General features: G+C 37.0%; 1 protein-coding gene across 1 annotated transcript in view; it reads left to right on the top strand.

The window, feature by feature from the left end:
• The first annotated feature begins 2,929 nt into the window (after nt 1-2,929).
• OLFM3 (olfactomedin 3) overlaps nt 2,930-22,712 on the top strand; it is a 40,784-nt gene continuing 21,001 nt past the window's right edge. The window contains exons 1-3 of the mRNA XM_046645877.1: nt 2,930-3,058; nt 12,405-12,551; nt 18,925-19,080. Of these exons, the coding sequence (XP_046501833.1) occupies nt 2,930-3,058; nt 12,405-12,551; nt 18,925-19,080 (432 nt within the window). The remainder of the gene's footprint in view (nt 3,059-12,404; nt 12,552-18,924; nt 19,081-22,712) is intronic.

Here is a 22,712-nt window from a genome sequence, read left to right as displayed (position 1 = left end):
CATTACCACCCAGGACTCTCTCTACCACAGGCAACTCACATCCAGCATGCGACAATGAACTCTCGGTTATCCCTAAAGCCATACTTCTGCTTGTACTTCTTACCCTGATGAACAACATTCACCATCCAAACCCCAAACCTGGAAATTCCCCCAGGTAACTTCCTCTCCCTCACTTCTAACACCTATTCGATCACTAAATGCTGTTAATTCTACCACAAATCTTTATGGAATCCACCCTTTTGAACTCCATTGACAGTTTCTTATTTCAGGACCTCATCATCTCTCGCCTAAACTATAAGTATATGCTCCTAAGTGACCTTCCTGTCTCTGATATGCTTTACTGTTCCTGTAACCCCTACCTGTCTATCCTACATCATAAAATGCCAAGTAATAATTTAAGACATAAAATTAATGACTTCACAGCTTTGCTTAAAATTCTTGAATTACATAGAAGATAATGCTCAAACAACTTTGGGTGACCCTGAAGCCCTGGGAGCTGGTTACTGCTAGTATTTCCAGCCTCATCACTTGCTGCTTACTTCATCACTGTTTATACTATCCTTGTGGAGCTTCTGCAAGTAACCACTGGGTTTCTTGCCCTGAACACAGGTTGCTACTGTTACACAGAATAATCACCTCCCCCATCTGCAAACTAGAACTCAACTTCTAAAATGGAAATTATAATGATAATCACTTCACTAGATTATGAGAGCACTGTAAACTATTTAGCTTGTCAGAAATCATAGTTATTTTTATTTCCCACAACTAGTAATCATTATAATTTGAGCTGTTCTATTTCGATGTGTGCCATTTAAATCTGTTATATTGTTCATAAACTTTCACTATTGTTCCCCCCGTTTTTTAGTGTAATTATTTGCATCTCTGGGAAATTGTAAGAAGCATTCCATTTGTGTTGTATTTTTCTTTATTTCTTCTTTCCTTTTTAATTTGCAGATAAGAGCACTGGTTTCCCCTGACATTCAATCCTATATTCTTCTAAAGATGCTATTATTTTGTTGACTGGTAGTTCATCAATAAGTGTAATTACCATCTGCCATGTTGCATCTTAAATTATTCAATAATTGCATGCATATTAGTTTTCAGTTTTGGAAATTAAGCTCTTGAAAAGACACTCCCCTCCTTTGTTAAAGTCAGGTAGCATTCCAGGTATATTTTTCAAATAAACAGATTTGTAAATTCACTTTGCTTTTTGTTATTGCCACATAGAAATACTATGTAAAATTTCACAATCCTTTCTTTGAATGCTCTGTTATCTAATGCTAAGTGTAATATATAAACTACTGTGCTTACATCCTTATTGGTTTATCATACGATCTTTGAAAGACAAAAATAAATGATATTTAGTTTTCTGGGCACTGTGGATAAAAAATAAGAGTTGATTGAAATCATTTGGATGTATTTTGAAGGAAAAAAATATAAAGCCTGGTAATAGACGCAAAAAAGACGTGAGGAATCTCTCAGTATGCGCCCCAGTTTAAAGCTGTTTTTGAGAATAAAGGGCACACAGGTCTCTATAAATATGTATCTCTTTCAATTGTATTAAAGATATTTTCTTTTTTTCTCCTGCCAAAATTGCTTAAGAAAAATATATGTCTTTGGCTGAAAATTCAAGATACAAACTATTGTAGAATTCTCCTAAGGAATTAAAGCAATATTTTTCCTTTTTACACCAGATTCCGTTTCATTTAATTTTTATTCAGCCATTTTTCTTCATGTCTTCTCTCTATACTTTTATTTTAAACCACATACATTGTACAAGACAATGGTCTCTGATTTATTCCATTTGGGACCTGAGATATGGATGTGGGCAGTTTGCAGTATTTATAAAAGAATATAATAAAATTACCCATAAGCCCCAAATTCAATATACACATTTGCCAACAGATCTCCAATAAACAGAACGTTGAATTTTAAAACCGGAAGGCGCCTTGGAGACAAGGAGTTCAACCCCCATATATTGTAGGAAAAAAACCCGAGGCCAAGGAATCGTCACTAGCCAGTCAAGCAACTAGAAGAGAATAAGAACTAAACCCTCAGACGCCCTGAATCCGAGTTCTGTGCTCTTTTTTAATAAGCCACATGTTCTCTCATGACACCCACTTCCGGTATCAGTCCGTCATTCCTCACAAGGTAAAAGAGAAGTAACTGAGTTTGCCACGTTCCTGAGCAACTACGAATACTCGTTCATAAAAGCAAAACTGGAAACATGAAATTTCTACAACAGAAGCTTTTCCTCAAGGCTACCTTTTCTGTTTGTTCGCATGTAAGGTGGCTAGTTCTCCACGGGAAGTAGCTATTAATCTTTGACTATTTTTTTTAGAAGCAACAGTGCTAATTTTAAGTTACTGTTTAAAAAAATAATCTCTTACTCTCATTATGTAAACATCTTGGAAATTCTTTGCAGACTTTATTTTCATGCTCTGTCTAAAAGCACTCTGTCCATGCCCAGAGAAATCTGTAGACATTAAGTTCGGTGTGTGAAATGTTCCCTTTGGCAGACCTCCATTTAAAGGTGTATTTTTTATGAAGGATAAAGAGCAGCTGATAATACTCACAGGAACCCCAGAGGAAATAGACTCTGTTGATGGTAAATGACTATAGTGGAGCAGGAAAAGCTCAAGTTTCTCCCTCCCTCCAACCTTTGCTCTGATAATTACCAAGCAAACCCTATCAGGAATGTTTTCTTTGATGATCCAGAAAGTGTCCAGTAAGGGAAGAAAAGGAAGGGCAGGGCATTTTCCATGAGGGTGTGGGAAAGAGGTTCAGTTAGCTTTCCTGTGTGATTAGAGCTGGGGAAGTTGATCTCTTTTCATGCTGTAAATGTGGCGTGCTGCAGTCACGCCTCCCGCTGCCAGCCCAGCACCGGGATCTTAATCATTCACTATGAAAACTCATTAGCTCCACAGCAATGAGTCCTCCACTGCTGAAGCTTGGCGCTGTGCTTAGTACCATGGCAATGATCTCAAACTGGATGTCCCAAATTCTCCCATCCTTGGTAGGACTGAACACCACAAGGCTGTCGACGCCAGATACTTCAGTAAGTCACTCCCGGGGGTTTGGCCATCTTGGCAAGTAAGTGCATTAAACCAGTGAGCTTGATTCTGTAAATTGCAAAGGCTGAGATTTTGCGTCTCTATTTACAATTGTGCTGCATTGGTACAATATTTATGTGGTAACTTTAGTCATGGATATTTCTTTATAAACACTTTAAAGTTACACCAAAAAATAAATGGACTGCCTCAGAAATTAGATGTGAAAGGAAATACTAGACTCATTAAATTCTTAAGAATGAAAAGCTTTAACTTAACCATTTTAATCTGAGATTTGGAGGGATTGTTATATGAAATATGTTCTATTTCTCATGATTTTACTTCTTTTAATGTCTGTAAAATCTACAGAATTTTTCCTACAGAATATGCTAGAGTATATTCCATCTATCTAGTTTTACTATAGAAGATTCTTCCTTTAAATTCAGTTCCTGTGACTGTTTGCAAAGCATTCTGTCAGAGAAACCAATCTCTTGCAAACATAAATGAATTAAAAACTTCAGCAATTTAAAACCTGCCAAAAAGACCTTTAAGAGAGCTAAGAAACATGAACGATAGAAAACTTACTTGATAAAATCATTTCCCTGTATTGTTTCATTTTTTATAAAGACTTTTCCTACCACAAGTCTGACTCCTGTAGTCTCAATTCTCCAAAAATTAATGGTTTTTTAACCCTTCCCACATTATAACAAAGTCTGATAGTTTGAAGCATAGTTTAGTTGGTAATACTCTAATACCTTTCAAATAAAAATGAAAACTACTGTTTTCTTAAATAGAAGTTTACAAATTTAAATAGAAAGAATATCCTGGAAAAATAATTTCCCCGCTATCAAATCAAAGGTACAGAAACAATTAGTATTTAGAGCTCTTTTATTTATCTTTATCTGTTTTTACCATTGGATTACTACAGTGGATCAGAAAAAGTCAGATACTAGGAGAAAAGTAACCTTCCATTTTCAAGACTTGCTTGCAATTACTAATAATCATCATCAATCAATACGTAATTAACTGAATAGAGTCAGATCAAATTAATTACATAATTTGCCAGATTCCTCCAGTGCTTAGGGCACAAGCACGGCACATATGTGGTACACTCTGGCCTGTTTTTACATTTTCACCTCCCTTGAGTCACTTTTGGTACCCTCGCTGCCTCCGTTATTGAGATCCCCCTCCTTACCTGCATTATGTGTGTGTCAGGGGAGATGTAAAAGAAATTTGTAGTTATAAAGAAAGCATAATATGTCAGCAATAAATAATTACAAAACAAAGAAATTTACATTATTTAATATTTACTGAGCCAAATTTTCCCAATATTCAAGTACCTGATGATTTTTAACAACTTGGTTGTTGAATTAACAACTCTTTCAGAGGGTGAGTTTAAACTAAGAAAGTCATGAATGCATTATATTTCAAACGTGGTACGGTGGTTCTGAGATGTATATTTTTGGTGTGTAGACTTTGCTTTGGTTGTTTCCTATTGTTGATGATTATGCACGATGCTTTTAGGACTTCTAGTTATCTTTTAAGTTTAAAGTAAATTTATTTTCTTTACTGTCTGATTGGTAATCTGTTGGTTGAAAAATATAAAGCATTGCTATGGTCTACGAATCTTCTGACACAACCAAATCTTCCTTTGAATGGCAAAAAAAAGTATAGGAACGTTTACCCTGTAGTATTCACTGGAATGAATAAACCAGGTTGCAAAAGCCTTTTTTGTTGTTATTTTTGCATGTTTTACAGAAGTGGCCCACTTTATAGGAGAACAATGTCTACAACATTTCCCTACCTTAATTATTCAAGATAATTGCTTATACCTTAGGATTGCCATGGTGAAAAATGAATGAATCTGTATTTCCTGGATTAAGATAATAAAATGTTAACGCTGGAAAGAAACCATCTTAGAAACCATGCAGGCCAGTTATTTTCACACTACTCTTGGCAGCAATGCCTTCTTTTTTTTTTTTTTTTCAAATTAAATCTTATGTAATGTATGTTGAATAAATATTTGTTAAATGAAGCTTGAAGTGGAAATCCAATATGTAAAATAGGTCATGGGTCAAAAAACAAACGAGGGGGGGAGTATTTACTGGGCCACCACCATTTGCTACCTCCCCTCACAATCAACCCCTTGCCCTATTCAAGATACCTCCACAGAAACCTCAGAGCTCTCAAGAGCTTAGCTGGAAATATGACTGATCTAATCCAACCTCCTCATTCTGCAAGTGGGAGGACGGACCCCAAACGTGTAAGTGACTAAGCAGATTTCCTCAACTGGTTAATGGCAGAGCCAAGGGTCAAAGCGAGTCACCAGACAGCAGTCCTGACCAGGGAAGTCATGTCACCCACCTTTGCTAGTCCTTGCCCCTCCTGGCCCCTGGTGTCACCCTTGGTTCTCTCTGCCCTGCTCATGTGGTTTCCTATGACCCTGGACTCCACTCCCTTGGATGAAAGGGTTGACAGTTTCCTTCCCAGGAGGTACAGTCACGATGTCCAGCCCTTCTCAGTTTTCTCCCTCTACATTCTCGCTGTAGATAGCATGAGTGGGATGAGCCTGCACTTGTGTAGATACCACACACACCACAAAATTAGCTCTGAAAATTTGTTTTATAACTGATTGCAGGATATGCAAAAGACCCAAAGTGCAGATTTACACAAATATGAATACAGTCTCTCTTTAGAAGGGTAGTTTCAAATGACCTAAAAACACAAAACTAAAATAAGAAAGATAAGGTTTTGATCATTAAATGGTAATTAAATCTATTTATGGCAGGGTCTCTGAAATAGGCAGTGCGCATTTGATTATCTCAAAAGCTCCAAGTGGTTTTTAAATTTCCAGGATATTTTTGTTAGTCGGTAGTTAAATACATCTCCTTATGGGAGGAATGATCTCTCTCTTCTTTTTCTTAGAATCTTGAAACATTGCTTTATCCTCCTCTCTGGCCCCTGTTTTCTGTCTTTTTTTCCATTTTTTTTTCCTTCTAATCCATCACTGGGCCCATAAGCCTTTGGGGAGCTGGTGTCAGCAGAGGGATGCCTCAGCTCTGAGAAAGCTCAGGCTGCCTCTGGCACTTCTCTCTGACACAGAGTAGCTTCCCCTTGAGGCTGAGCTTCTGAGAAATCCCCCATGCTGTGAACTCTACACTAGGAAAAACCTGGAAAAGAGTCATTAAACGAGCAGAGGACATTCCGGAGACACCAGCTGTTCTCAGTCAGCCCAACAGCTGCCGCAATGGTGGGAAGAAGCCTTGAAGGGACCTGTGGGCATAAGTGATTTGTTTTGCTACATTTTCAAACATCTCACTGGCTTCTCCTCATAACTACTTCAGTGAGTTAGTCAGTTTTAAGCTCTGTAAAATGAGAATACCCTGATACAAACTCTCAATACTCTCTAAGTTTCTTATCCTCAACTCACCAATTTTTTTAGTCCTGGATGAAGATATCTGACTTCTCTGTTCTGTATGACACTTTTTCTTCCAAAAATCCTTAGACAATGTCCATTTTATAGAATAGCAACTAAACAAATTAAGGAGTGGGAGATGGATGAGAGAATAGAATGGCATATCTGGAGAGGCACAGAGAATGTGATAATTGGCTTTTTAAAGTAGAATTGTGACATGAATAAGAGAGGAGATTTAAAGCAGAAGTAGGACCAAAGAGGGAAGAGTACAAAGAGAGAAGTTCAGATCCAGCCCCTCAGCTTTCCACCAATGGAAGGGGCAGCGTATGAAGCAATTCCCATCATGCACAGTTCAGGTGGAAAGACAAGGAGAACATACAGGACAAGTGTCGTTGAACGGAAGACATAGGACCCATATGACTTCGAAGTCCTTGCCAACTCTAAGTCATTGTGATTTCCAGAATATGAGCAGAGGTGACCAATCAACCTAAATTTGATGATGTCTTTGTTTTCTTGTTTTTAGAGTTGTTTTTTTTAGAGCACTGAGGTTTTCTTGAGTGAAGAATATGCATTTCTTATTTCAGTTCCAACTAGTCTCATAAGAAACAGAAAGAAATCTGCTATGCAGTGACATCTTTATTAATACATCTCCTGTACACAGCTTCTTTTAGCTGGTCTGTCAACATCTCTCTAATTCTTGTCCTCACATTTCTCCTCTCTTCACAACTGAAGCCATTAGCATGCTCAACCACATTTCACTCTCTGAGACAAACCTATCCTCAGAAAATTTGTAAGGGGTTTTCATCACTTAGGGATCTCAAATCTAAATCCAATAGGTTTTAATAAATGGGTTTTTCCTGCTTTATTTTCTTACCTTGTATACCACTTTCAGTAGCTAGATCCTTTATTCCTTTTTGCCTCAGTCTGCACTTTTTTGAAATGCCCAGAAACCCAACATAAAACATAAGACATGACAATGTTCAGCCAGCTGATTTTATTCTCTTCTAAGGAGCGGAAATTTGTCCCCTTGCCTGCCCTTTCACCTGGGCCCTGATAAATGATTGGAGGACCTTCCTCAGAAATACGCAGTTGTATCTTGCTAAACTTTTACTGCTAACCACCCCTCTGGGGTGCCAATTGCTACTTATTTTCATACTGTTTGGATAATGCCTTCCACCTGCCTGGGTGCATCTCCTCTGAAGCACAATTTTTGGCTATTGGTGAATGGACATAGACCATTGGCATTTCTTTGCAGAGGATGATAGTAAAGAGCTCTGTACTGAAAGTTAGAGAAAATTGGTCTAAGTCTAATGTATAACATTTACTGCATGGGTGACTTAGAAAAAATTGCTTAAGTTCTTTGAGTTTCAGCTTTCTCATAAATAAAACAAGGTAATATCTATTTCTAAGGGTAGTTGGTTCAAAAGAAGTGAGACTAATACAGAAAAGGGATTTTATAAACAGAAAACATAATGAAATGCAAGATATTTTTATTTACTTTTACTTTTACCTCAGTCCTCAGGATCTTTCTCTTCTGGTACCTAGCCTCTGCAGTGCTGGGAGAATTCTCACACAGTAGCTTTATATTTATAAAACATAGCTTTGTAATTAAATTATAAGCAAAGAATCCAGACTTGAAATCCAATTGTTAAAATTATCATTTTAATTTTTCTATTTAGAGCATTCTTAAATATTTCATAAGTTTTGTAATATTAAAAGCTGCTAAATAGTTCATTTAGCTCTAATTAACTCAAAAGGTTCGAGAACTGCATCCGTAACTCCTGTATTTAACAATGCTTCGGATAGTAATAAACCATGTGCACCCTCCAGGTCCAGCTATTGGGCTTCAAAGTAGTTCAGAAAATGCTATCAGGGTTATTTTCATCATACATAAAAGGGAATTTCAGACAACTGATGGTACAGTGTGGTGGTTAAACTCTCAGGCTCTGAAATCAGACTGTGCAAGTACAAATCCCAGCTCTCATTACCCCCTGCCTGACTTTGAGCAAGTTCCTTACTGTCTCTTAGTTTCCTCACCTATAAAATGGGCAGAATAACATCCCCTACTCTATAGGGTTACTGTGATATTCAAAGGCAATAACACATGTGAACTGCCAAGTAATGGCTAGAGCTCCATAAGTGTTTCCTATTACTAATACATGAGGTTTATTGACACCTGAATAATTGCTCTTATAGGTTAAGGTAGGAGCAAGCCTTTTTTCATTGGTATCCAAAAACCATCTAAATATTTCCTTCTATTTGAGATTTTGGTTGGTTTTATTTTGATTCTCTTTTCAATGCCAGTATGGGTGCCCTAAAAGAGAACACGAGAGACACTCATAAAGCTTCCTCTATTTATCACTGACCCTGACACAGAGGTCTCTATCAAAACCCTCTGGACTGTCAGGCTCTCTTCTTTTATATTGGCTTTTTTCCCATTCAAGTTACGTTTTTCTTGCCAAAGAGGTAACTTGTTATAGTTGAGATCATTCAAAGTAACTCTGTGGTAGATAAGGTCATGGCTCTTTTCAGTGATTCTTCCAAGAAGACAATTGGAAGTACAAACAAGGCTGGAGTCTAGTTTTATTAAGCTGACACTTCAGGGAGAATGCTAAATGAACAGCAAACCTTATTCACTTTTCCCACTTCCCTCATTCCAGAGAGCAACCGACACCTTGCCCTGTCATGATAAGCTCCTCGCTAGATAGCCAAACACTCGACAAGTGAACATCAATATTAATGCTGCCAGATTTAATAATCAGCGTTTGCACTGCTATTAAAGATATTTTCATATTATAATTGGGTGGCCCCTGCTCCTTTATCCAAAAGCTAAATTTGTTCTAGTGACAAGCCTTAATTTTCTGACAGATCTGAGATTTGTGTCCAAGGTGAGGAGAAGCCTAGCTGAAACTTCAGAACCTCTGTCTAGCAACATTCATCCCATACTGTTACTCAGCTTAAACTTTTAATTATAGCATTGAAACTACTGTGCTAAACTGTTCCTATCTCCATTCTGTAGATAATCTCTGCATTTTTCTTCTTTAATACAAAAAAGATAACACAATAATCTTTAAGAGCCTATCTGATTCTAATAATACATAATTCTAAGTACATCTTTCTATCCTAACTAAGTGTTGAGGCATAAATGCTAGAAAGAAGGGGTGAGGGGAATGAAACCAAAAGGAATGATAAAGAATCCAATGCCCCAGAAATAAAAGCAGCCTAGGACACTTCCATGAACTATCTGAAAAAGGAGACTAGAAAGATAGGTTTGGCACCATTCACCTTTCATTATAGATCAAGGATAAGGACTATGATTTCTTTATGAGTTTCTTGAGTTTATAATTTATAGCCTCCCCAGTATTGGTTCTTGATTGTTGGAATGCCTATCAGCACTCTGTATAATTATTGCTAAAGCCCTAAAAGAAAAAGAACTGTGTTGGTTCATGGTATGAGGAGCCTGGGACAGAATAAGGAGGAGATTACCTCTGTTCTGTTGTGAATTCCAGAGACAGAAGATCCTCCAGAATATGGCAGACATGTGCAAAGAGAAGTCAGGCTGGTTTAGTCCTTTTAATAATTTGCTTCCAGCCTGGCAAAGCACTCCAGTCCACAGGCAAACAGACCAGCCCAGTAACCTAGGCATTTTGCAAGATCGTTCTCTGCTGGCCTCCAGTCACCTCCTTGTTCCTAACCCCATCTCAATCTCTGACCCTCAGCCCTTCTCTTATTTACTTCCTTGGCCTAGCCTCTCCAGCCTGATTCAATAAATACCTTCTTTTCTAGGATAAATTCATCTCTCTCTTCTGATCATACAAGAAATACCTCCTCCTCTGCTGAATCCCTGGAAACCATAGAAGGCAAGATAGAGGAAGGCCGAAGTATTTCAGATTTCAGTTGTAGAAGTAAGCCACAGCTTAGCTAGAAGGAAGCCCATCGATTTATGTGATATTTCCACAGGAAAAACAAATTCAGATGCAAATTGTAGGTGTGTCTATGTAAATCTGTTAGGTAGTTTTTTCAATATTTATATGATTGAGCTTTACAAAGAATTATCTAGATATTCAGCATCATATTGATATAGCTATAGAATTGGAATTAAAAGTAGGACTCTGGAGCTGTACTGTCCAACAATGAGGCCACGTGAGGCCATTGAGCCCTTGAGATAGGGCTAGCCCAAGTTGATGTGTGCCATAAGTGTAAAATGCACTCAATTTCAAAGACAGTACCAAAAAAAGGAGAAAAAAAACAGAATGTAAAGTATCTCACGAATAATTTCTATAGTGATTACATGTTGAAATGATAATATTTTGGACATCTTGAATGAAATAAAATATGTTTTATAATAAATATACAATATGTAATCAAATGTATTATTAAAATTAGTTTCACTTGTTTCTTTTTACTTTTTTAAACTTAGCTTCTAGAAAATTTAAAGTTACACGAGAGGCTTGCATTATATTTCTGCTGGGCAGTTCTGCTCTGGAGCATACTGTCTGGCCTCATACATAGCTCTACTACATACAAGCTGTGTGTTCTCAGTCAAGTTAACTAATTTTCTCCTCTGTAAAATGAGAATAATACTAATTCCTGCTTCTTCAGAGTGCTTCTTTCTACTCTTGCATCAGCAACTCAATGGATGTGAGCTGTCCCTTGGAAAAGAGCCAGACTTCGAGCAGGCAGTGTTCTTGCCTAGGCATTCCCCAAAGAGAAACTCAACTGGGAGTCAAGCTACTGACACTCCCAGCAGCTGGAGAAACGAATGAATGTCTCTATGGGCAGCGCAGCATGGCATCCACAACAGCTTCTGTTTGTACAATGGAGAGTGCATGTTCAAAGTACAGTTCTTCCTGAAAAATAAGTAGACAGAAAAATGGGGATACTTATCTTTGTACCTGATAGAATGTACTCAATATGGCAGATAGGAAAGATCCAATATATCTAGTAGCTGCGTATAAACTAAGTGTTGAAATAAGACATATGAAAGACAACAATACTAGAGAATATACATTAAATGACTAATGAATAGTACAGACAGTCCTCAAGAACAGGTAGAAACCATGAGGGCTGAATGAATGGAAGGTTTATAAAGGAGGTATTCCAAGCAGGAGAAGAAAAATGAGTAACATACGAAGATATGAATCAAGGCGGCATGCTTTCAGGATACACATAGACCAATTTGGTTGGAGAGAAGTTTCCTGTAGGAAGACACAGGAGGTAAAATTAGACACACAAATAGGAGGCAGACGGCAGTGGAACCAGAATGCCCCTTTAAGCTAGGGTTCTAGGGAGGTAGGGTGACAAGTGCAAAAAAGTAATTTGGGAAGATCAATTTGGCAGACTATGCCAAAATGCTTTCTTTAACTCCTCTGGGACTCTGCATCCTTTGCAGAACAATCTGATCTAATTATTATTACCCTATATTCTCACATGATACCTTTCCAGCTTTATTAATAATTAGCCCTTCAGTACATGGGAAGTTTCTTGAGATAGGGCTTTGCTTCCAAATATCACACATGAATAATAATCAGAAAAAATATACTACTAATTACTATTTAGTGTTGAGAAAGACAATCTAACAGATCTTATGTAGAAAGAGTGGTGATACGTGACTAAATGGTTATCAGATGCTTCTAAAGTTGCATTAAAATGTCCGAATATGACAAAAGTCATTAGAAAATGCTGTAAGATCAATACATTGTTAATAATATGGAACCTAAAGAAAGAGAAAGATTCTCCTTCTGGGCATTGATAAGGAACGCATGACAATGAAACTGTGCTGCCGATGTAAATTGTTTAATCTCTTTCTCTTTGACTTTAAAGAATAAAAACACAAACTTTATCAAAAAAGATGTTTTGCTTAAAATACTACAAACCCAAATTCTCTTTATCCTATAATGGGGGTCTGTGTTTTGTGTGTTTGCCGTTGGCTTCCTCAGACTCAGATTAGTCCCAAAGAAGGGTGGCAAGTGTACAGCTCAGCTCAGGATCCTGATGGACGATGCATCTGCACAGTGGTTGCTCCAGAACAAAACCTGTGTTCCCGGGATGCCAAAAGCAGGCAGCTTCGCCAACTTCTCGAGAAGGTAGGTATCCTGTGTCCCCTGTCCATAGTTTTGTTGAAAACTACATTTGAATAAAAGATATGGGAAAGCACGTAGGTAACGGTGAGGAGGGGCCTTCCAATTTTTGTTCCCCTCCTCAAATAAATTTTTTCCCCTTCCTTGAAAGGAGAACCTCAATCTTCCTACTCTATTGTTCTATTTATATGACTTTTTACTTTTCCCAACCTTGCCTTCTTAAGACTAGCTCCCTACTATATATTATATCGTAAAATCTAGTTGGTCTCTCCTTAAGAAAAAAAAAAAAAGCAAGACGTCTTATTCCGATGCCAGAAATTTAGCCTCAACTCTCAGATTCACACTAGGCTCTTTGAGCTCATGGTTTTGGATCCCATTAACAACCTTGCAAGGAAATTAAAATAATGGCATGCAATATGCAAGCTATCTGAACAGATAATGAATAATTCCATGTATTTATCATCATTCTCTAAGTCATTCCTTTGAACATTAAGCTCTTCAATTTCATTCAATAGCATTCTCTCCATATAATTTACTTAAGCCGGATCTATAACAAGCAAATGCAGAATGTTCTTGATTTATTCTCTTTTACAGATAAAAGTCAGCTCATGAAAGGTTATTTATGTTTAGTTTGGGGAGAAAAAAAACCAATGAATGGTTCTTTCAATTATTCTCATTCAGACTTTCACTGTGTTGAGCTCTGAATATAGTAGGACAGCTGGGATGGCCAGACTGATGGAAGGATGACAACATGTTTGAATTTTAAGTACCTTCAGGGATAATAAGATAAATTAGGTAGTATGTGCTTTGAGATGATATCAGCCTCAACAATTCACTCTGTGCAATATCATTTCCATGATCATCCACACAGTTATGGCATTGAATAGGAACTTTTACACAAAATTAAGAGAAACCAGAAAAATGAAAGCATCAGACTTGTTAAAACAGGCATTCATAGTTTATGCAATTTCAAGCCTAACCACAATAACTTTCTTCCACTGCCATATAATAAAAATAAAGTTCTTCTGTGCACATTATTTGGAAGTCTATTGATGTTCTAAGATTTTAGGAAGATATTTTCATGTTTTTATACAAAGATGAATCTGTTTCTCCTCTTCCTCTCGGTGGAGCTGCCATCATCTATTGGCTCTCTCTTCTTAAGTTTTTTTCTTTTAAAGATCCCATCTTCCCCACTCCTTCAATACCTGTTCCCCAGACAAGAGCAAATGTGATTTTCAATCAAGTTAATGACTCTAGCTAGTGTGCCCCTCAACTGTTAGAAATCAGGCATATGAACTCTAATTAGTCTTATGTATTGTTTTCCAATCTTGATTGTCTTTATTTTTATTAAAAAATCATATATATAGTTTAATATTGTTTGGTTACTAGGGAAATTAATTATATTGGCAAAAAGACAATCTTTTAAATCCAAGTTTCCTTTTCTAATGAATTGTATTTCCCCTCAGATTACTGACTTTCTCCTCCAATCTTCTTTTCTATGTAAAGCTATCTTTTTTTCTACATCAACTATGATGAAAAACGGTTTCGTAGACATCATAACCTTATTTGTGTTACTATTTTTCAGTATAGCATTGCATACACGAACCCAGACATAGTCTCAGACATTTCTTCAAAAGCCAGTTGAAAAAATTCAAAGGGGGCCAGCCCGGTGGTACAGTAGTTAAGTTTGCACGTTTGGTTTTGGTGGCCCAGGGTTCGCCTGTTCGGATCCCGGTGAGAACCTACACACTGCTTGTCAAGCCATGCTGTGGCAGGTGTCCCATGTATAAAGTAGAAGAGGATGGGGCAGATGTTAGCTCAGGGCTGGTCTTCCTCCAAGAAATAAAAATTAAAAAAAAAAATTCAAACAAACTATGAATACCAGGAAGTAGAGAATATGCTCCACAGGTCCAAAGCAAAACGTGTTCCAGAGCTATGATAAAACCAGGACTTAGTGAAGGATGAATAAGGCAAAAAAGTACCACCAAGGAGGTTGATTGAAAACAATCATTGAGGGGCTGGCCCTGTGGCAGAGTGGTTAAGTTCACATGCCCTCTATGCCCCACTTTGGTGGCCCAGGGGTTTGCCCGTTTGGATCCTGGACCTGGACCTAGCGCCGCTCATCAAGCCATGCTGAGGCTGCATCCCACATAGCAGAGCCAGAAGGACCTACAACTAGATTATACAACTATGTACTGGGGGGCTTTGGGGAGAAGAAGGAAAAAAAATGAAAGATTGGCAACGGATGTTAGCTCAGGGCCGATCGTTAAAAAATAAAAGAAAGCAATCATTGACATTTATACAATCACTCTATCCAATATGCAGTTTGCTTAATATTTTAAAGAAATTCTGGAAAATCACATCTTTAAAAATTCTTTGATACCTATATGACAAAAAAGAAATAAAATTTATTGACAAAATCAAAGTCACTACAAGTTAGATTTATTAGTTTTACCACTTGGTATTGTTATGCCAACAGAGGAATAGTAAATTGTGTGCATGATGTAGAGTGGCCAAAAGGAAGAAAACAGCACTGATTTGCTGCCCTGACCCAAAGAACGGACATCCAAAACAAGCATTCCTTATGCAGTCTGAGCCAGTTCCTTTCTGACTTCTCTACAATTCCACATAAGTCCAAGGTACCAGATGGCAAATAAGAGCATGACCTTTAAGCAGCTCATTCACCATTAACCAAAGGATTGATTTAGTCATATAAAAAGGGACTATTTTAGTAATAATAATATTAATAACAATAGTTCTCATCTGTCCGTATCCAGCCCATTCAATCCTCACAGCAGAGGTAGTTGTCCTAAGTTTACACAAAAGGCAACTGGTGCTTTTTGAGGTTAAAAACTCTACCAATGTCACCAATCAGTAGAGTGTGGAGCCTTTCCAGATCAGTTTTGCATTTTCTCAACACCATGCCAGTGTCATCCAGAATGCCACACTTATTTCAGCAATGCTCTGTCAAAAATTTTTAACAAGTGTTTATATTACTGAACATTTGAAAGATTACAATTGGTTCCACAATATTTCAGGTCTCAGTATGCCCAAACTAAAATTGTTGACTTAAAAAAAAAGTTTGCTTGTTAGCTATGTAGCTTCTCTGTACAGTTGAAGATGTCCTGCATTGACTAGGTCAATATTTCCTAAAGCATTATTTTTGGAATACCATGCCAGTGACATCCTCCCAATAAAATAATTTTAAGAAAAACTATACATCATACTTCACTCTTGAAGATTTCCATCACACGGTTTAATACTAAAGGTTTTGTGAAAACCTACAGTAAAGAAATCTTTATTTTTGTTAACTCTAAGGCTGTCCAAAGATATTGAACCATAAGATATTTTGTTTCCAAGTAGCTTCCACACTAATTATGAATGAGAGTGAAAATGTAAGTTAATTAGTGTTTAAATTCAAAAAGTTCTCAGACATTTCACTTATACAAAGAACCAAGATAAATAAAGAGTTCAAAAAAATTATCAATGACGGGGGACAATGAGCTTGCCAAGCTATGTAGAGAGGATCTAAAGTGCAGGGACATGCATGGAAAGATGAACCGCAGAAGATAAGAGACAAGCAAACTGAAAGAGGAACCACAATAGATGTGTCTCCTTCCTTCAAGTGAAGTCATGGAGATCCAGTCTCAGGTATCATCAGGACACTGATGTTCAGTGGGTCTCTGTAACCAGTGGGAAACTAAGCAGCCCTAGGTACAGCCAGCAGGAAAAGCAAAAGGGAGCCCAGAGCCAAATCCTTCCCAATTAGTTCCATTATCCTGAGCCATTACCCTAAAGGTAGTTCTTATAATTATATATGATTCTTCAATATAGAAAGTCACAATCAAGTCTCAGCAAAAATCCTCTCAGTGCATTTTTCCACAACACAAATAAAGCTGAAAATTAACTTGATAGGGTAAGTTAGAGACAAAATAAAGAGGGGCTTTTTAATTTTATTTAGAATATCTCACTTGCCTATCATTTTCTAATTGTACAGACTCTACCTAGGTACACAGAATTCCTAGAAGAATATTGGCCATACCAGAGATGGGTGTCTTCATAGACAAATGTCATATTCAAATGCATAGAAACACTAATGGCTTTTCTTTACTCTTGCTTAACCATAATGGAGTTGAAAATTGTTTTGAAAGCATTGCATTTATCCAAGTTGCAATTACCATGCTTTCAATGTTGTCTTAGTAATTTTATGCTGCACTAAAGATTAAAACAAAAAATGAAGCTTTCTGAATGTAGGGATGATAGCAAATTAAGAACTATTTCGGAGTCATGTAATGCTATAGCCTAACTAGTGACAGGAGGAGGAAACTTTCTTTAAAAGATTAAAATACTAATTACCTATTACTACTATTGGAAGTCTAAGATAATTTCATCTAACAGATATTTATTGAGCAATTATTCTGTGACTGGTTCTACGTAAGTCCTTGGAAATAAAAGATATGAATAAGACACAGTTTCTAACCTCATGGAGCTCGCAGAAGGATAGCCCCTTTTCTGTTCCCTCCAACACACATATTACATAATTACTTTTAAAATATGTTTGACTGTAATATGTCCTGAAAACACACGGGATTTGTAAAGGGTAGGACTATGGATCAAGACAGCAGAAAAAGAACAAGAAAATGTGACCTTCTCTGACAAGAAAAGTGGAGGAACTGAGGCAAGCCAAGGCAGCCGAATTCACTGCCCTTTCTGAGTGCTCCAGTCCTGAGGAATGTCTCAGCAACTGGCTCTTTGTAAGTAGCTGGTCCACTAAGCTTTGTAATTTTACCTGATTACAAAAATCCGTCTCTGAACAAATCATCCCTTTCTTATTCGTAACTCACAATTTTTGCGATGAAAATAACTTTTTACTTATAACATAAATAATACATGTTTATTAAAAAATAAATGAAATAACACACAAAAACATATGAAACAAAGTAAAATTCACCTGAAATCCCATCACCATTTTTTTGGTGGCTATGCTTTTATGTATTCATTTATGCAAATAAAATATAATTATATGCAGATAGATTTACAACTATATATAGTATTTACCAGGGACCCCTTTCTGCAATGTTTGTTTTGTTACTTCTCATCTTACACACATCACACCTCTCACAGAAAAGTAATGTTAACACTCTAATATGTATTCTTCTAATCCTTCCATACCTTTCTCCACAATTTTTTGCTTATATACTCCATTTTCTTTTACATATGTGTGCATGTATGTGTGTGGGGGTGGGTAGAAGAGAGAGAAAAAGACAGAGAGAATTTTATTTAAAATAAAAGAATCAAATCATATGAAGATCTTTACATTTGCTTTTCTCACTCGCTTTTCTTGTGGAAATTCCTCTATTTTGACCAGTGTTTCTCACTGGTCTATTTATATTTAATAAATAGTGAAATCACTTGGGGACCTTGATAAAATGCAGATTCTAACTCAGTAGCTCTGGGATGGGCCCCAAGATTTTGCATTTCTGGCAAGCTTGCAGGAGATGCGAAGGTTGTCGCTCTGTAGACAATACTTTTGAGCACCAAAGTATAAGAGATCTATCTTATTCTTTAAACGAGTTTCTTTGTATTCCGTTCCTCAATTCATTTAACAGCTTTCCTTCATGTTGTTTTCAGGTTTTTACTGCCCAAAAAAATTGAAGTAGCGTTTCTTTCCTCATTTCTACATGTTTCATAAGTCACCTCTTTCCTACTTCTAAAGAGCATGGGGCTCAATGAACCTGGGATGGTGCCATGAGCTTAACACACGCTCATTGCCTATCTACCCAACAGTTGATAAAAGTTGCCATTTTCCAGGTCTCTTAAACAGTATGCTCCCAATGAGGAGGTGCCCCAGCACTACAACCACTTACCTTGCTCAAGTCAGTCTCACCCCTGGGAGTACTTAAGATGCAGCTGGAAGTAACTGCACTGCAATGAACGCATTCTAGGTCTGTTGGACACTTCACTGTCATCCACAATTGCTAAGTATCCCAGATCTTGAAGAAGTCAGAGTTAGTACTTACAGAAACAACTCATTTTAACATTTAACAGACTAAGGCATTATAAGCGTACAAAGCCCTGGAATGAAAATTCTATTTTTAAAATTTATTTTTCTGATATATTAAATTCTTATTAATATTTAGTCATCTCTAATGCTAGAATGTCCATTTTATTATTTCCTGCCTAGGTTTAATTTTCTCTTGCTGAATTTTTTGAATGTTTACCATGAAGAATTGTCCTTCTGAAAATATGTTATGCGGAAATGCAATTATGAAGTTGGGACTTCCAGTTCTTTATGTTAATGTCATTTTTGCTACTTTGGTTGTGATTGCATATACCTGTAAACAGACAATAATGTACAGCCAATGTTCTTCTTTAACAGGTTCAGAACATGTCCCAGTCTATTGAAGTCTTAAACTTGAGAACTCAGAGAGATTTCCAATATGTTCTTAAAATGGAAACCCAAATGAAAGGGCTGAAGGCCAAGTTTCGGCAGATTGAAGATGATCGGAAGACACTAATGACCAAGCATTTTCAAGTAGGTTTGACTTCTGCAGTCTTGTCAATCCAAATGAGATACTGAGTGTGATGGACAGCCAACATGGCACTCAGCTAGAAATAACTGTGCATTGGCCCATACATGCAAGATTAAAGACTCACTGGGGACGTCAATCATCTCTCTACTGAAACTGACCATTAGCTGGTAGGAATGCCTAGAAGATTTGCTACAAAAATAGCCTCATCCTCCTAGAATTTAGTGGAGTTTCTAGATAGATTTACAGACACTTCGACATCTATGACAAGGTGAAATCTCAAGGAAAATTAATAATTAAAATTTTCAACGTTTTCTGATGATTTTATGGTCTGCTAATATAAGGAGAAATATAGAGAATATAAATTATTAGAAGAAGCAATAATACCATCATTAATAACATGTAGAAAAGAGAGTTGTTTCATAATTTGACACAAATGAAGTCATTTTTTTAGACTTTTAAGTTTATCACTTCTTGGTCTTTTGGCTAAGATCAAGTGTGTAGACTTTAAGCTGTTTATTGGCAATTATCTAGAAACACTGAAAATAGTGCTTTTAAGCCTGCTGTGTGGACTTTTGTTAACTATGTATGACAGTGTCATAGATTTAAAAAAAACCTGACTATGACAATGCCATTTGAACCTCTATTAAAGCCAAATAACCTGCCTTAAAGAGGCTTATCATGTAGTTTACAAGACACACTGGTTTTATAAACATAATAGCCTCTGTTTTCCCTGCCGCTTAGTGAGATTGACTGCTAATGATGAGGGAGTGGGTCTGAATTCAAGCTCTTGGTCAAGCATTAGAAGTGCTTTTCACACATAGTGGTGAAGGGCAGAGAGCTAGTCAGTAACATGCAACAGGATCTCTGCACAGCTCATTTTAATGTGGCAGAAATTTTCATAGTTTTGTAATTTTCTTCAATGGTGCTCAAGAGCCTGAGTAAAGAAGCGCAGAAAACAGTTCTTAACCAACGTTAAAGTTCTACCAAAAAAGGCGCAACACAAGGAACAGAGGGTGAGAAAGTTGAGGGTAAGGATAATAGAAGGGGCTGAAGTGATGAATCAGGAAGTTTACGTTGAAGAGAGACGTAAACAAAGCCAGAAGATTAAGAAATTAGAACAAATTAGAGCAAGGCCTAGAAGACACAATTAATTTAAATATTATTGGAAATGTGAGAATGAGTGAACTGGACAATAGAGAATTTATGGGGCAATGGTAAATAAAGAAGAATATAAGGTTGAGGAATAAATGAATTAATTTTAACCAATATTTATTGAGCATGTACTGTGTGCAGCGCAATGTTGAGCCCACTGCTAGATATATAATATATAATCTCTCTTCTATGAAAGACAACTAACAAGCAGGCAGGTAAAATTGATAGTAAGTAGAGGCATAAACATTACTTAACAGCACAAAGAGAAGAGTGATTAATTTTGTTAAATTTTGTTTAGAGAAGATCAGGGGAAGAGTTTCAAGATTTGGCAATATTCGAGAAAGCATTTTTGGACTGGTGCCTACCCCCAACCCCCCCCCAACAAAAAAGTATTAAATCACAGAGGAGATAAAGAAACCAAAAGGTTTTCAATGTCAGTTTTCAATGTTCAAAGTTAGGGCATAAACTGTAGAGCAATAATGTGATACTTGAGCCTGATGCTGAAGCCATCAACAAAATAGGCAATAGTAAGCTGGCACTTAGGGCACAGGGGGAGCATTCCCAGAAAGGAAGAGGGACAGAAGGAGAGGAGCTCAGGGCATCTGGCATGGAGGGAAAATCACTCAAACTCAGGTGGACAGCTTGAGGGACAGCTTGAGGGTGCCAAGGCTGGCAGGACCAGGGACACATGACAACAAATATGCGTCTATGGGAACTCTTGGGAGAAGACAGGAAACAAAGAAACAAAAAGACACAAAGCTGAGAGAAACACAAAGATGTAATTTGCCTATTCCATGCTTGCCCAGCAGTAGCCCGGCTACCGATAAAAAAACTTAATTTTCAGGCAGCATCATAGGATCTAATGATTTTGATTTTCCCAGTTCATGTAAGCCAAGTAGATACTGAAATTATATGTCAAAATCCAAATAGCAGTAATGATAATGACTATTTTTCTGAAGAATTACTCTTATTTAGCACACTTCTGAGTACTTTAAACATCCTCACAACAATCCTATGAGGTAGGCACTATTTTTATCCCCCATCATTCAGATGAGGAAACTGATGCACAAAAAGGGTTAAGCAATTTTCTCAGGGTCATATATCTAATATGTATCAGAATCGTAAAGTCCAGCTCCCTAATACCAATGACACGTTGTCTCTCTGAGTAGACTACAGCTCTCTGATATAAAATAATAATAAAAATTAGATGTTCAATATATATTTGCTGAATTTATTTATTCACTGAGTCCTACCACGAGTCAGATTTTGTGCTAGGTGTTGAGCAGCCATGTTTGAGAAGAAATGGAGCATTCCAAAAGTAAGTTTAACATCGAAGGCTACTTTTAAATCCGAAGAAAATCTTCCTCTGGCATACCATTTCAACTTACAAAAAGCCCTAAGCAGTTCTTGTCTTCTCCATTCTTTAAGATGAAAAGCTTTTCTAGTCATCATAGTGGAGACTATCATTTTTATATGAAGAGACCATTATTGGGGAAGATAGTCTATACATAAATGCTAATACAACCTCTGCTCTAAGAGCAACACTGTAGAAAGCGAAATTCTAAAAGGGATTAGCAAGCACAAATCTGTGCTATTCTGCTTTAATCTTTTAAGTATTTGATATATATATATATATTGGCTGGACTTCCCACTGTTCTTTGACAAGTTTCCGGAGTTTCAAAACTGACTGCCAATAATCAAACAATGAATTTTTGAAAAGATCCAAAAATACAAAGACGTATTTTTTTTAATTCATGGGGAAAAAATACCGCCAGAATTGTGACATTTACTGCTCTTTGATATTCACGTACAAAAATGTAAAACTCTCCAGCACAACAGTTGCTATAATATGCAACGAACAGTACCGATAGAACTCTTCTCGTTAAAATCCTAATGAAGCAATTGTGTCTTCCTTTAGGGATGCCAAGAGATGCTCAAACTAATAAGTTTATTTCAAAATTAGCCACCAAAATGAGCAAAGCTCTGCAATTCTGCCTTTTGACTGGGTTATTTATGAATCCTTCTCATTATTAAGACTCTCTTTACCCTCCCGTTCAACATGGACATATAGACGAATTCAAAGAATACTGAGCTTACACAGCAAGTGGAAATTTCCCCACAAGGAACATAAACCCATCAATCAGGGTAGCAATGGGAGTTCCTGCTATTTTAATGCATTTATAGTAATAACATCTTCTAAATGTAATTTTAAAATGCAATTTTTGGCTCCTTAAATTAGTGTACAGCATGGTTTCTGACAGCACCTATGGATTATTCTCAAACGATCAAAACAGTGACAGCTCTTTCCACAATTATATCATCTGCAATAAACTCCAACTGAATCAAACTCATGAAATATTTTCATTGACCATCAACACGAAGTTGAAGGGAAAGAAGAAAAGGTGGCATGTCTAGAAATTGAAAGTGAAACTGCACGTGTGGCTCAGTTCTGTGACGCTTGGAGTGAAGGACATTACGTTGG

This window comes from Equus quagga, chromosome 18 (assembly GCF_021613505.1).
Source record: "Equus quagga isolate Etosha38 chromosome 18, UCLA_HA_Equagga_1.0, whole genome shotgun sequence".
Lineage (NCBI taxonomy): Eukaryota > Metazoa > Chordata > Mammalia > Perissodactyla > Equidae > Equus > Equus quagga.
The sequence above is the reverse complement of the archived record's forward strand: the minus strand, read 5'-3'. Positions and strand labels throughout refer to the sequence as shown.